The 14,003-nt window shown below is 42.3% G+C and overlaps 1 protein-coding gene across 2 annotated transcripts in view; it reads left to right on the top strand.

Annotated features, from left to right (window-relative positions):
• The window catches only part of Cc2d2b (coiled-coil and C2 domain containing 2B), an 88,170-nt gene that overhangs the window by 48,243 nt on the left and 25,924 nt on the right, over nt 1-14,003 (top strand). For both annotated transcript variants that reach the window (XM_035441837.1, XM_027407355.2), the window contains 3 exons: nt 6,327-6,497; nt 7,927-8,023; nt 8,744-8,853. In XM_035441837.1, the coding sequence (XP_035297728.1) occupies nt 6,327-6,497; nt 7,927-8,023; nt 8,744-8,853 (378 nt within the window). The remainder of the gene's footprint in view (nt 1-6,326; nt 6,498-7,926; nt 8,024-8,743; nt 8,854-14,003) is intronic.

Raw genomic sequence — 14,003 nt, 5'->3', positions numbered from 1 at the left:
CATCCTTGTCTGGATGCAGATTTTTGAGGAAACTTCAATAGAGACATTCTGAGAGGCTGGTTCACCTGGGCTATGTTTGAGGTAAAAAAGCATCTGTCCACTTTATAAGCCCCTTTGGACTGCATAACCAAACTGCAAAATAAATCTCCATTCATGCCATATGAAAGGATGGCATTTAATAATAAGTCATGAGGACTCTGTAGCCAACAAGATTTATCCTATCTCCTCCATTCTCAAAGCCATCCCCATGTCAAGGGATCAGCTTACATGTCACCTTTTTTCTTGGTTTCTTCCTTTATAGCTGAAGCTAAGATTTTCAGGGTCCTTCTCCCAGTCAAATTTGATCTTTATTAATTTTTAAGAAATCCATAGCTTTTCATTTGCTGTGGAAGCAAAAGCAAAACCTCTCCCCCAACATAATACATATCTGGGTTTCCATTCTGACATCAACACATCTTTAAAATATACAGGTTGATTTAATTCAGCAAGTCTTTTATTTTTTTCTATTTTCCAATGTCTCTCCACAACTGTCATTCCTTTCTCGTTAGTGTTTAAAAAATAATGAAGTTATTAAAGTACTATGCAATCTATCTCTGGGGGTGGGGGTCTTCATTATTACCCCTTACTATTTATTAAGCATATCCTTTAAAGTGGGATTAGATCTTTCTGTAACTGCTTGTCCTGTAAGATTGTGTGGTATACCTATAACATGCTTTATGTTGTAACATTCAAAAACAGTGCTAGAGCACTGTTACTCTTAATTTGTACAGGTATTCTCATAATTGCCATAACTTCTAATAAATGTGTAATTGCAGAGTCAGCCTTTTCAGATCTTAAAACAATTGCCCATTGAAGTCCTGAGTATGTATCTATGGTATGGTGCACACACTTTAATTTTCCAAACTCTGCAAAATGAAACACATCCATTTGCTAAATTTCATTTTTTGAATACCCTTTGGGTTACTCCCTGCAGGTAGTAGAGTTTGGTTACACAGAGAACAAATAGGACATTTCCTTATAGTTTCCTTGGCTTGTTGTCAAATGGTAGAAGAATCTGTCTTCAAATCTTTGCTATTAACATGGTGTTTATTATGAAATTCTAGGGCTTCTAGCGCATTTCCTACCAATAGCTGATTAATTTCATCATTACCTTGTGCTGGAGGGCCTGGTAGACCATTTGAGATCTGATATGTGTTATATACAGAAGTTATTTCTATTTCTGATTATTTGTTGTAATTGAATAAATAACAAAATTATTTCTGAATTATCTGGAATAAGTTTATGGTGTCCATACATACAACTCTTTCTTCATATTGAAGGACAGTAACTATGTTAAAAGTGTTATTGTTTTGTTTAAAAAGAAGAAAAGGGAGAAATGCTGAGACATGAGACATAAGACATGTTTATTATATGGCCCGGCAGAGTAGGGAGACTAAGAGAAGAGGAACAGGGGTAAGTGGCTGACCGCCATGGTGGGTCGCCATAGGGAGAGCATAGGTGGGAGACAGAGTAGAGAGAAAGCAGACAAAGCAGAGCGGGGAAACAGAGAGAGGGAACAGAGAGCATAAAGGGGCAGAGACTTGTCTTTTAAAGGGGTCCTCTGCACCTGCGTGCAGACTTAGTTCCCATGGAACCTTGGGCTGACCAGGGTACTGCCTGTTCTACCAGGTAACAGGGGCAGGCCAGTACAATGCCTGAACCTTTCATTAAGATTCTGAAAAATCTAATAATACCATGAAAATAGCATATAATTCTCATTTTTGTTGTGATAGGGGTGTGGGTTCATGCGGGTCCAGGGAAAGAAGACTCAGAGGCACCTTAAGAATGAACTGGGCCTTTTCAACTGCAAGGAGGATCCCTCTCTAAGGACTGATTCGCTTTCCTTAGCCAAGGGCCTCTTTTATTGCTCCCTAATTTACACCTTAAAAAGTTGATTTTCATATCCTCAAAACACCCTGAGAAAGCTTCCGAAGGGACAATGCCAAGTGCAAATTCTCCATAAGAAAATACCACAGTTTTCAGTTTTCTAATCAAGTTTTGCTTAGGCTTTGCACCTTTGGGGAACTCTCAGGCAAGATTCACATATAGGGCAGAAAGGAAACAAAAGGTGTCTGCTAAACAAAAGATGGATTAGGGCTAGGTGCTTGCACTCTGGAGCCAGACCAGGTGTAGCCCAGTAGGAATTCTCCCATGGATGTTTAAACTGAATCTTAAGGGCTTTGAGCCATTTTACTTAATTTTCCTGATTTATAACCTGCCTTTCCTGATTTATTTTTATCAGTATAGAATGTAAGAGCTCCATAAATTGGTATCCCCTTTATTATATGAGGGAGAATCCAATTATTTCTTTTTATATACTGAAGTATCTTGAAGGGACCTGCTCCCCTTTTGGCAGCCATAACAGCCGAACACATGCTTGCCATAAACCTGCCTTGGTCACTTAGAGGTCAGATGCCTGTCTCGTGACAAGGAACCCATCAGAAGTTAGTCACTAGAAAGTCAGATGCCTGCCTCGTGACAAGGAACCAATCAGAAGTTAGCTGGTGGTGCTATGCTTTATGACTCTGGGTGTGCTTTACAGACAAGCACACAGCAATGACGCACAAAGCATAGCAACCACCCTGGGAGGGCCTATGGGCCATAACAACCAGTTGACCAATCAACACAGGGCAAGCCCTCCAAGCCTGGAGGCACACCAACCCTGAGCCTGTGTGTACCCCTAGACACTCCCCTTACGCTGTCCTATAAGATCTCTTGGGAGGCCCTAGGAGCCGTCTTTTCTAGCCATCCGCCATGGCGGATGGGTGAAAGACCCGAGCTAACATGGGTTAGCTTGTTAAATTACAATAAAGCCTCGTGCAGTTTGCAGCAAGCTCTCGAATCCGCCTGGTGATTGGGGTGACCGCAGTCATGGCCTGGGACTCCGGATACCTGAGTTTTCCGGGGGATATTTGTTGTTGATCTCTCCCAAAAACATCACTTTGCCAATGCTCACTTTTTGCCCATAATGAGGAAATTTCAGCATTAGTTAAAAAATACTACAATTTCTGTTGGGTCTATTCCTGCTAATTGAGGAAGTCTCGATTTTCCTTTCAGAGTCAATTCAGAAACCTTTCTACATAGATCTTTATTTTTTTTTTACTCTGTGTAGCAAAAATATCCATTCTAAGATGTTATCTTCTCTCTGCATAAGAAATTCCTATGGGAAAATGAGTAGAAAGTAAAATAACCAGAATACAATCAAGCTCTGGATTCAAGAGACCACATGTGCATCCAGAACTAATTTTCTCTCTGCCTCAGCTGATAGTTTTCCTGGACTATTTAAGTCCTTATCACCTTGTAAGTTTTGACATAAGTTACTTACTTCTTGTTAATCCAACTGTGGGCCATAGCCACTTAGTATCTCCCAGAAAAATTTGAAAATTAATGAAGAATTCATAATTGATCTCTCCTGGCTTGTGCTTTCTGTGGTTGAATTTTCTGTAAATCTATTTTATATCCTAGGTAATTAATAGGATCTTTGTGTTTTTTCAGGAGTAATTTGTAATCCCCAACAAAATTCTCTTCACTTCATCAAACATTTTTTTCTAAAGTATCTGTATCTGAGTCAGCTAGTAAGATACCAACCACACAATGGTAAATTATAGATTGAGGAAACTTCTGCGTAATGTTGGGGGTGCCTATTATCTGCTGGTCATTCTTGTATAGTAATTGGATAAACTAAGATTGGTTTTCTAACAACCTTGGGTCACTCCTCTTCAGTTTCAACATGCGGTGGTATGGTAGGCTCTGGTCTAAATTCCTGTCTGTGTCTGAATATTTTCTTATTTGCATTAGCAGGTCTTTCTAGGCCTCGTATCTTATCAATTTTTTTTTATATTGGCACAGTGACCAAAACACTTTTTAAAGGATAAAAATATGAATTGCCAAACTGGTAGTAATTTCAACTGACGTTATGTCAATCCCAGCTAAGTCAGTTATTCATTTATTTATTTTTTTATTTTTTTATTTTCAAGCCACCCATTGTGGCACTATATAGTCCTAATTACCTGCATTGTGATCTTCTTCATTCTTAATTTGGGAGAGAGTCAATATTACTTAACTCTCCCTTAAGGACTTACCAGTGTCTCGCCAGTTCCGGTAACTTTTCAGTTTGTCCACAGCAGCAGCAGCAGCCGTGATGGCAGAGCTGCGTGGGGCAGCCAGATGCAGTGGTGGTACCTGGGACTCTGGGGGGGGGCGGGGGGAGGGTGCAGCAGGCTGTCCAGCCAGCAGGCTGGCACAGTGGGTGCTGGAGTGAGTGGCTGCTCTGCAGAAGTGTCTAGTGTGCACCTGTAGAGGATTAGTGGCAGCAGAAGCCCAAGCTGGTGTTGTAGTGCAAATGGGTTTCATGTGGCTGGTGGGTGTGGCCTCTGTCTGTGGAGCAGAAACAGGGGGACCATGAAGGGAAAAGTCCATGACCTGCAGGGAGGGCTGGGGGTGGGGCTGGGAGAAGCTGTGGCAGCAGAAGTGGTGGCTGGTCACGCAGTGGATGCCAGATGGTGTGTTTATCTAAGCTGTTCTATTACCAATGAAGACTTGGGAGTCAAGTGTTGGGGTGAAAACCTAACAGGTCAAAGAAACGGCAGAGGAGCCGCCAATTGACGTTTTCTCCCCACTTCCTAGATTAAAGAGCGCGATATTTTTAAGTCCCTCCCTACTCCTTCCTGTGCATCTTCTCTATCCATATTCCTGGATTCCCTGTAGCTAATTCCATTCTGATAGTCACTGGCCCCACCCCCTTATTCAAGGCTAATTTTACTAACATAGTCTCAGGGTGTCACAGTGCTATCAAGTATCCCATAACACTGCAGTTTCAGAATGTAGAGTAATGTTTGGTGAGAAAACACATTTGGCCACTTTAGGTCATTTACCTGACATTATTGTAGTTGTACAGTACTTTAGAGGAGGTTGGCTTTTCTCTCTATTTTGGGTGGTCTAGGGCAAGATAGAAAAAGAAAAGAACATCTCTGTCCCATTTCTTTTGTTGTTCTGAGGTTTTCTTGGAAGACTGCTTCTAGATGAGCCAGGGTTGGTAGCAACACAATAACCCCATCCCCTCCGTCTGCAAACCCCAGACTCCTCAGTGTTGTTGTTGGCTTAATGGATGTTTTAACTACCATCTCGAACTCACACAGATCCACCTGCCTCTGCCTCCCGAGTGCTGGGATTAAAGGCATGAACCACCACTGCCCGGCTCTAAGGTTGATTTTATTAACACATTCTTGGGGTTTCACAGTGCAACTCAATATCCCACACCGACTCAGTGGTGTGAGGGCACTGAGCTGCACAGGGGCAGGTGATAGAGCCTTACTGGGTTATCGCCATTCTCCAGCACCCATTGTGAAGCCCAAAGGGAGAGTCCGGACAGAGTCTAATCCCCTCCAGAGGCTGCATGCAAATTCCCAGAATCACCAGTAAGGTTCTGGTTGCTGTGGGATACTGAAATCCACTGCCTTGTATTTTCAGACCTTGAGCAGAAACTGCTATGACTATCCAACTATAATTCTGTGGATTTAGGTTGTTAGCATGGGCAAATATCTGATTCAGGGCAAATGAGACTACTGGGATAGTCACTCATTTTCAAGAGACTCCTTGCTTTTAAACATAATAATAGTTGTGGTGAAAGATAAATGTTTTATGGCTTTATCTTACTGCTTTGGGTTTCTCTTTAGAGTGTGCAACCAAAGATCTGGTGCAATTATATGCCCTCCCAGCCTGATGGAACTACCACTGCTTCCTCTCCAGGCTCGGGGAATGATGTCTACTTGGGGTTGAAAATAGCTCTGTCCTCTTCCATAATGGACACAATATGGTTCAGAATAATGACATTATTAGCAATTATTTTAAACCATAGTGTATTTATTTGTTTGTTTGTTTTTGAGTCATGATGTATTTACCAGATCTTTAGTCTCCCTAATTTCTTTCTTATGATTTATTTAGTTTTTAAAGTTTCATTTTATATTCCAACCTCAGTTCTCCCTCCCACTCCTCCTCCTGCCCCCCTCAGCCTGCACCCCCCCCCCATCCACTCCTCCTCACAGGGAAGGGCTCCCATGAGGAGTCAATAAAGTCTGGCACATTAAGTTGGAGTAGGACCAAGCCCCTCTCCCATGCATTAAGGCTGAGCATGGCATCCCACCATAGGGAATGGGCTCCAACAAGCTAGCTCATGTGCCAGGATTAGCAGACATCTATAGAATGTTCCGCCCAAACCTAAAGAGAACATAAGTATATTTAAAAGTGTTATTTTGTATATAGAGAGCTGATCACTTTTTACTCTTTAGCCAGTTGACGGATGTGATTTGTAAGTTCATTGAACCACGAAGGAAGCTAAAGCCTCAGAGGAAAGAAAGAAGGAAAGTCACAGCACAGACTGTCTCTGACGGAGATATCAAGATTCTGGTCAGGATCCTGAGGGCCTACAACATTCCTACCAGAAAAAAAATATCTCATAGGTAAGGTAATGGGCTCCAATGTCTGCAGTTGCAGAAGATCTCCCTTCAATGTACTAAACATCGTTATTACTTCATCTGTGAAACCGTGCATTTCACTAATGTTTTAGTGCATAATGCCTGGAGATGTAGCTTATTGATAGAGCACTTGCCTAGCACGTGCAATGCTGTGGTTTTAATGTCTACACACACACACACACACACACACACACACACACACACACACACACCCTTACATACAAATCACATGCATAAAATGAGTAAGCGTTTAACCCCTCATTTGGTTAGTCAAACCTATTCTCGATATCACATATTAAAGGTTTCTGTAGTAGCTCAGAGGCAAAGTAAAACATTTCGGGGGTGTGAGATTCCCAAAGTAACCTTAGTGTATGCTGTGGAGGTATTTGCCACATCTTCCATGCCACCAAGTGAATTCTTTTTCCTGTTGCCTACTGTGAGTTTTTGAAGTTTCTGTGGCCAGCCACTTCAGTCGCCGTCACAGGGGTGGGCCCTGAGTGTCGGAAGCAGAAAGATGGGAAAGTAGATGGGACTTCAGGAAGTTTTCAAATGTGGAAAGGCCCGTGTGGTCAGAGTCACTGCAAGTACAGCCTGTTCTGCTTAGTGTCTGTAGGTAACTACCAAAGTGGGACTTCACCTATCTTTCCTGTATGCACTGAGTGTATTTTATTTGCATTTCGTGGGACCAAAATAGACATTACCTACTAAAGGCTGGTCAAAGTAAGGCCTTGTAAATATTAAGTACTGATTTCATTAAATGTATCCTAAATATTTAGGGTCAAGGGTGGTTGATAAATATGAATATTACTACCCAAATGCCCCAGGAATATCATGTATTTCCTCTTCCTTGTTTACCATATAGGTAGGTATTCTGCTTGTTTTCTTTCAGCTTAATACAACCCATGGATTCTATCTGTGAAAAACAGACATTTTTCTTACTGGCTGTTAATTTGTATTTAAAACCTTTTAAAGGTTTTGGACTTTGTTTTATGAACCACACCCTTATTCCTTGACACAACTAATTATTTTCACAACCAACCAATGCAAATCTTAAGACTGTTTGTGGAGAAAGGACATAAAATTGCTGTTATTTTCTATAGCTATCATTCTGCAGAAGAAAATTTTCTAACACCAAAAACAAAGTAGGAAGGCTATATTCCCCAAATATCTCTTGGCTCATTTTCCCCTTGGTGCTGAAAATCAGGGGGCAGGTTACCACAGACTAGATCCAGCCTGTATTTCAGCAGTTAAAAGCCACTTCCCCAAAGCAGTGATAACTGCCAACATGATATGACAAAACAAAACAAAACAAAACAAAACAAAACAAAACAAAAAACTCTGTAAGGCCCAGGGTAATCCTCATGTTTACCATCACTAATGTTAAAACTATGTCTCCATGTTGTTTTTCCTGAAGAACTTTGGGTATGGCTACTTACTCGAGGTCATCCATGGTTCATCGCAGACATCAAGAAGCAATCAAATTCGTAGCCTCAAGTGACTTCTTAAATGAGGTATTTAACATTTTATAAAGTCCAATATTGGCTGATTGTTCTCAGTTGCATCTGGCTCCCAAGTGGTCTCTCCATATCTATATTCTTCAGATTTCAGTTATTTTCCTTTAACAAAAGAAAGGTATCATTTATGAATGTAACTCATATCATCTCATTCTCTGCTCCCAGGCCCTATAGAACAAGGTATAAGCTCCTCATTCATACACAGAATGTTAGGTAGTCTAGCTCTTTTTCTGCCAGCTGTTCTCATGTCTGTCCACTGCACAGCCATGCTGTCTTGACATCCAGTAGTTGTTCCTTTTGCTGGGAATGGCCTCCGCCCATCTCCATGCTCTTAGCCAGATAAGCATAGCAGTGTTTCAAAGCCTGAGCTCAAGCAGGATTTCCTTTGTAATGCTCATCTGGTCTTCACCCCAGAAACACACCCATACCCTTTCCTGAAACCCACAGCTGCAAGTTAACTGGTTCTCCTGCTGTATTGCTCACATCTTACGGCACTTACTTGCTTTCCTGCTTATTTTTCCCTGGCAAACTTTATGGAAAAAGTCTATTTGTCTTTGGATCTTTGAAGAGGGCCTGGCATCAAATAAGACCAATAAATGTTCATTAAATTAATGGCTAAGCAAGGAAACCGGTGGCCAAATAATCTCCCAACCTTTTGCTTCTCTCCATCATGTGAGGTATCACAAAAATCCAGTCAGTGTTTACTCTGCATTTCAGGATACTGTGCACCCTTTCATTGAAGTTTCCTTTCAACACACTGTATATCAAACTAACACAGCGAGCGGATCTCACCCGTGCTGGAATGAAGAAATCAAAGTAGATTTTATGTAAGTTGGAGTCCATCTTCCTGCAGTTTCCAGTCAGAGTAATTCTGTGATGAGGGAGCATGCTCATGTATGCTTGGGTGAGTGTACATGTGGAGACAGGAACTGCCTACCTCTTCCTTGGGAGGGAGTGTTGTGTGAGGCTTCATGTACGGAGGCACAGATAAAGATCTGATCACCCCAGATAAGGAACCAATGACAGGCCAAAGAAATAATTCTACCAAAATCCAACTTTGCAAACCAATCAATGAGTGTACTTGTAGCTACTGACTAGAGTATATATAGGTGAGGGCTTACAGAAGCATGCATGATTCACCAGAAAACCCACCCCAGCCTGGATGCCGACTCAGGAAAACAGCAGTCCGAGTGTTCTGCAGAACCTGCAGGCAGCTGGATGGGTCAGAGTCTGCTCTCCTCAGCAGTCCTCACAGCTTATATCTAGTAAGGTTCAGGGACTTCCTGAGGATTGTGAGTAGTTTACCGCGCAAGTCTTAAGCAGCCTCCCTCTGGGATGGAAATGTTTCAATTCCAAGGATATCATTATAGAACACATGGTACCTCATTGTCCTAGTACTCACCAGCCCTTATCAATGAATTAATACCGTTATAGAAAGGGGGGGTGGGCTTGTAGAGGTGGGTTTCTCTCTTGAGCTATAAGAAGACCCGTAGCAGATAGTGCATAGGTTCTGTTTTCCCAGCTTCTCTTGTTAAAGAGAAAAGTCTATTCTTTACAAGCTACCTTGCCTCAGGTGTTCTGGAATTGCAGCATTAAATAGACTAAGACACTTTTTCCCCCTTTATTTGAACTTCTATATAGTCTACTATTGAGTGAAAACACCATGGTTACTTAACCCTTTCTTGTTTTATTGCCTCCCCCCCACACACACACACTATTTTTTTGTCTTTGCAAACAGTGTTGTTATAGTCCCCTAGACAGCTTCTTAAACATAGCTGTCTGAATCTACCTTATCAGTTTCTAAGTTTGTAGGTTTAGGGCAGGGCCTAGTAATTCTGCATCTATCAAGATTGTACAACATGTATGTACTTAATCATTAGCGGATATCCTTTGCTTTCCTTCCTTTAAAACTTGTAGTGGTTTATATTAATGTTTTAGATTACTTATATTTTTGTTAAGAATGAGTAAAATCACATTCCCTACAAGATTCCTGCATGTAAAAGACATTTTAATCAAAGTTAATAAATCAGATTTCAACTTCCAGAAGAAACATGTCCCCGTGTTTCTGGTTACTTCAAAGAGGAAAAAATGAATATGGGCTCGAATAACCCCATAACTAAGTTTGTCTAGAGGCACCCCACACATGACCCAATAGAAATAGGTCAAACTCGATGTCTACTTTCTCTGATATTGCTGTGCTTTACTGCTAGGCACACATTTACCTGTTTTCTTCATGATCGAGAGTCCATTTTTCAAATAATATTGAAGGAATCAGCTTCCCTTTTGGCAGCCATAACAGCCGAACATGTGCTTCTATGACCTTGACCTAGTCACTAGAAAGTCAGATGCCTGTCTCGTGACAAGGAGCCAATCAGAAGTCAGCTGGTGGCGCTATGCTTTACGACTCTGGGTGTGCTTTACGGACAAGCGCACAGCAATGACGTAGAGAGCATAGCAACCACCCTGGGAGGGCCTATGAGCCATAACAACCAGTTGACCAATCAACACAGGGCAAGCCCTCCAAGCCTGGAGGCACACCAATCGTGAGCCTGTGTGTACCCCTAGACACTCCCCTTACACTGCCCTATAAAGATCTGTACGCAGCGGCTTCAAACCATCTTTTCTAGCTGTCCGCCATGGCGGGTGGGTGAAAGACCCGAGCTAACATGGGATTAGCTCGTTAAATTACAATAAAGCCTCGTGCAGTTTGCAGCAAGCTCTCGAATCTGCCTGATGATTGGGGTGACCGCGAACGTGGCCTGGGACCCCGAATAATTGAGTTTTCGGGGGTCTAACAATATAACTTGATTTTGAGGAGTGGGAAAATTGAATTTTTATTCCTATAGTGTAGTATCATTTTAATGAATATTTTGTATCATTTCATAGACCAATGACATTATAATCATTATTTATATGTGATTATTTATACGATTTTATATTATTTATATGTTTTATCTGGCTCCCATGTTGACAAACATGGAAACACGGAAGAACTGTCATAACATTCCTACATGCTTTCTATGGTACCATTGTGAAGGCTATCTGGGCTTCCTTACCAAAGATTCCTTTCTCAAAGTGAAAGCTACCAGACACCTACCAGGATATATGAGAGAAAGCGTGAAGGGGGGGGGGGGGAGCAGGATGAGTGGGAAGAAAAAGTATTTGCTGGAAAAGTTTGTAAAGTAGCATAGATGATCATGTGTGTTTGAAAATACTTGGATTATTAATTTATGCATTAGAGTTTGGAGTTTATTCTTTGGGGTCATTTGTTTGTTAAGGTCTTGCCATGTAGCCCAGACTGGCCTAGGCTTCACTGTATAGATGAGGCTGGCCTTGAATTCCTGTTCCTTCTCCCTGAGCACTCTGAGTGCTTGGATTATAGTCACGTGCCAGTATGCCCTTATACACTACATTAAAGTAATCTGATTAGGAGAACAAAAAAGGATCAGTAAGAAAGATAAATTTGTAAGTAAACTAAATAGAATAATATACTAACATAGAATACTGACAAATTTGTGGTTCTATGAGATAAGCCAAAAATGCCATGGGAACCAGTAAGTCACCTGTGGCAGCATTCCCCCTGGGCTAGCACCTAGCTCTAATCCATCCTTTGTTTAGCAAATATCTTTTGTTTCCCTTGTTATCTATGTGAATCTTGCCTGAGAGTTGCCCAAGGATACAAAGCCTATGCAAAACTTGGTTGGTGGGTTTCTTGAATGGAGAATTTGTACTTGGCATGGTCCCTTTGGAAGCTTCCTCAGGATGTTTTGAGGCTATAGAAATCAATTTGCTAAGGTGTAAATTGGAGAACAATAAAAGAAGCTCTGGGCAAAGGGAAAGTGGTTCAGTCCTTAGAGGCTGGATCCCCTTGCAACCTAGAAAGGCCAAAGTCACTCTTTTTTTTTTTTTTTCCCAAGAGATTATTTTTTTATTAGTTCAAATTAGAAACAAGGCTGCTTCACATGTCAATCCCTTCTCCCTCTCTCTCTCCTCCTCCCAACCCCCCACCAACCCCCATCTCATTCTTCCCTCTGCTCCCCAGGGAGGGTAAGGCTCTCCATGGGGGTTCCCCAAAGTCTGTCATATCATCCTGCCCAAGGCCTAGGCCCTCCCCCATGTGTCCATGCTGAGAGAGCATCCCTCCATATGGGATGGGCTCACAAAATCCCTTCTTATGCCAGGGGTAAATACTGATCTACTACCAGGGGCCCCATAGAGTGCCGAGGCCTCCTCCATGACATCAACGTTGAGGGGTCTGGATCAGTCCCGTGCTGGCCTCCCAGACATCATGTGCTGGGGTCCATGTGCTCTCCCTTGTTCAGGCCAGCTGATTCTGTGGGTTTCACCAGCCTGGTCCCGACCTCTTTGCTCTTCACTCCTCCCTCTCTGCAACTAGGTTCCAGAGTGTTCAGTGTATGTCTGTGGGTGTTTGCCTCTGCTTCCATCAGCCACTGGATAAGGGCTCTAGGATAGCATATAAGGCAGTCATCAGTCTCATTATAGGGGAAGGGCATTTAGGGTAGCCTCTCCACCATTGCCTAGATTGTCAATTGGTGTCATCCTTGGAGATCTCTGGAGATCTCCTAGAGCCAGATCTCTCCTTGAACCTATAATGGCTCCCTCTGTTATGGTATCTCTCATCCTGCTCTCCTCTATTCTTCCCCTACTCAACCTTCCTGCTCCTCCATTTCCTCCTCTTCCCTCCTCTTCTCCTCCTCTCATTCTGGCAGCTCCCTCTCCCCTACCCTCATGCTCCCAATTAGCTCAAGAGATCCTGCCCCTTCCCCTTCTCCCAGAGAAGCTGAAGTCCTTCTTAAGGTGCCTCTGAGTCTTCTTTCCATGGACCCATGTGAACTCAACACCTGTGCCATGACAGTTGCATAAGGATCCAACTATGATTTTTTTGTTGTCTGTAATAGAAGATTCTGTTCTAACTCCTTGTTCCCTGTGACATTCTGATGATAAAAACTATATGCAGGACTGTAGAGCGGTACAGTATTTGCCTAGTATGCACGAGGCTCTGGGTTCAATTCTTGGAAAAGGGGAAAAAAGGCCCACATGGAAATGTAACGTTTAGTGACAGTAAATAAAGAATAATTAGTGAGTTTCACTTTGGAGGAGGAATTGTGGCAAATTTGAGGCAAGTTTGAATAGACTATATAATGTAAGATAATGCAAAGGACTTGGTAATTAGAGGTATACCAAATGGACAAACTGAAAAGTGTCTTGAAGTGAGTGATTTCTGTCCTGTCTTGTGCTAGTAGAGTGCTGTAAATATACATAGCCTCCCCTGCCTTGGCCTGGACATTCCTACCATGAAATGAAACCTCAGAGGAACAAAGTAGAATTAGCTCATTTTATGTCTTGGAAATATAAGGAGTATTCAATTTAAAATCGTCAAGGAACTCAAATAGTGTTTTTCGGTGGTCACGGCCAGCACCCATTATCAGAAAAGTATAGGCATCATTGGAGGCTCCCTGAAGGGGTACTTGCTTCAAAACAAAACAAAACAAGAAAAGGCTTTAACAACATCAGTAGCAGTAGCAATTGTACAGTAAGAAGTAAAAATATTACCAGACAAGGGGCTGGGCTGCTTGTCACACAGAAGCCAGTAGCTAGAACCTCAGGTTGTGGGCATCCTGGGATGGGGAGCTGTCATCATCAAAGCTCTACCTTGGGAACCTCAGGGATACAAAGGTCTCTTAAAGGCAGGGAGAGTTGTAGAGAGAGACCAGGAGCAGGAAGGCTGCATGATGGGCAGGGCCACCATCAACCCGGGCAAGTATTTCCTTTTTATCTGCTGCCAGGACATCTCAGTTGGCCTGGCCTCCTGGAACTAATGGAGGAATTTTCTTCAGTGAGGCAAACTACTTTTCTACAAGCTAAGCCCCACGGCGATGCCCATGTTTTACATTAGTCATTGCACAGAACTAAAGACTAAAGAATGGTGTTACACACTGGTGTAATGTGGTGATCA

This window comes from Cricetulus griseus, chromosome 3 (assembly GCF_003668045.3).
Source record: "Cricetulus griseus strain 17A/GY chromosome 3, alternate assembly CriGri-PICRH-1.0, whole genome shotgun sequence".
In the NCBI taxonomy this organism is placed as follows: Eukaryota; Metazoa; Chordata; class Mammalia; order Rodentia; family Cricetidae; genus Cricetulus; species Cricetulus griseus.
This window is presented reverse-complemented; position numbering and strand designations above follow the sequence as displayed.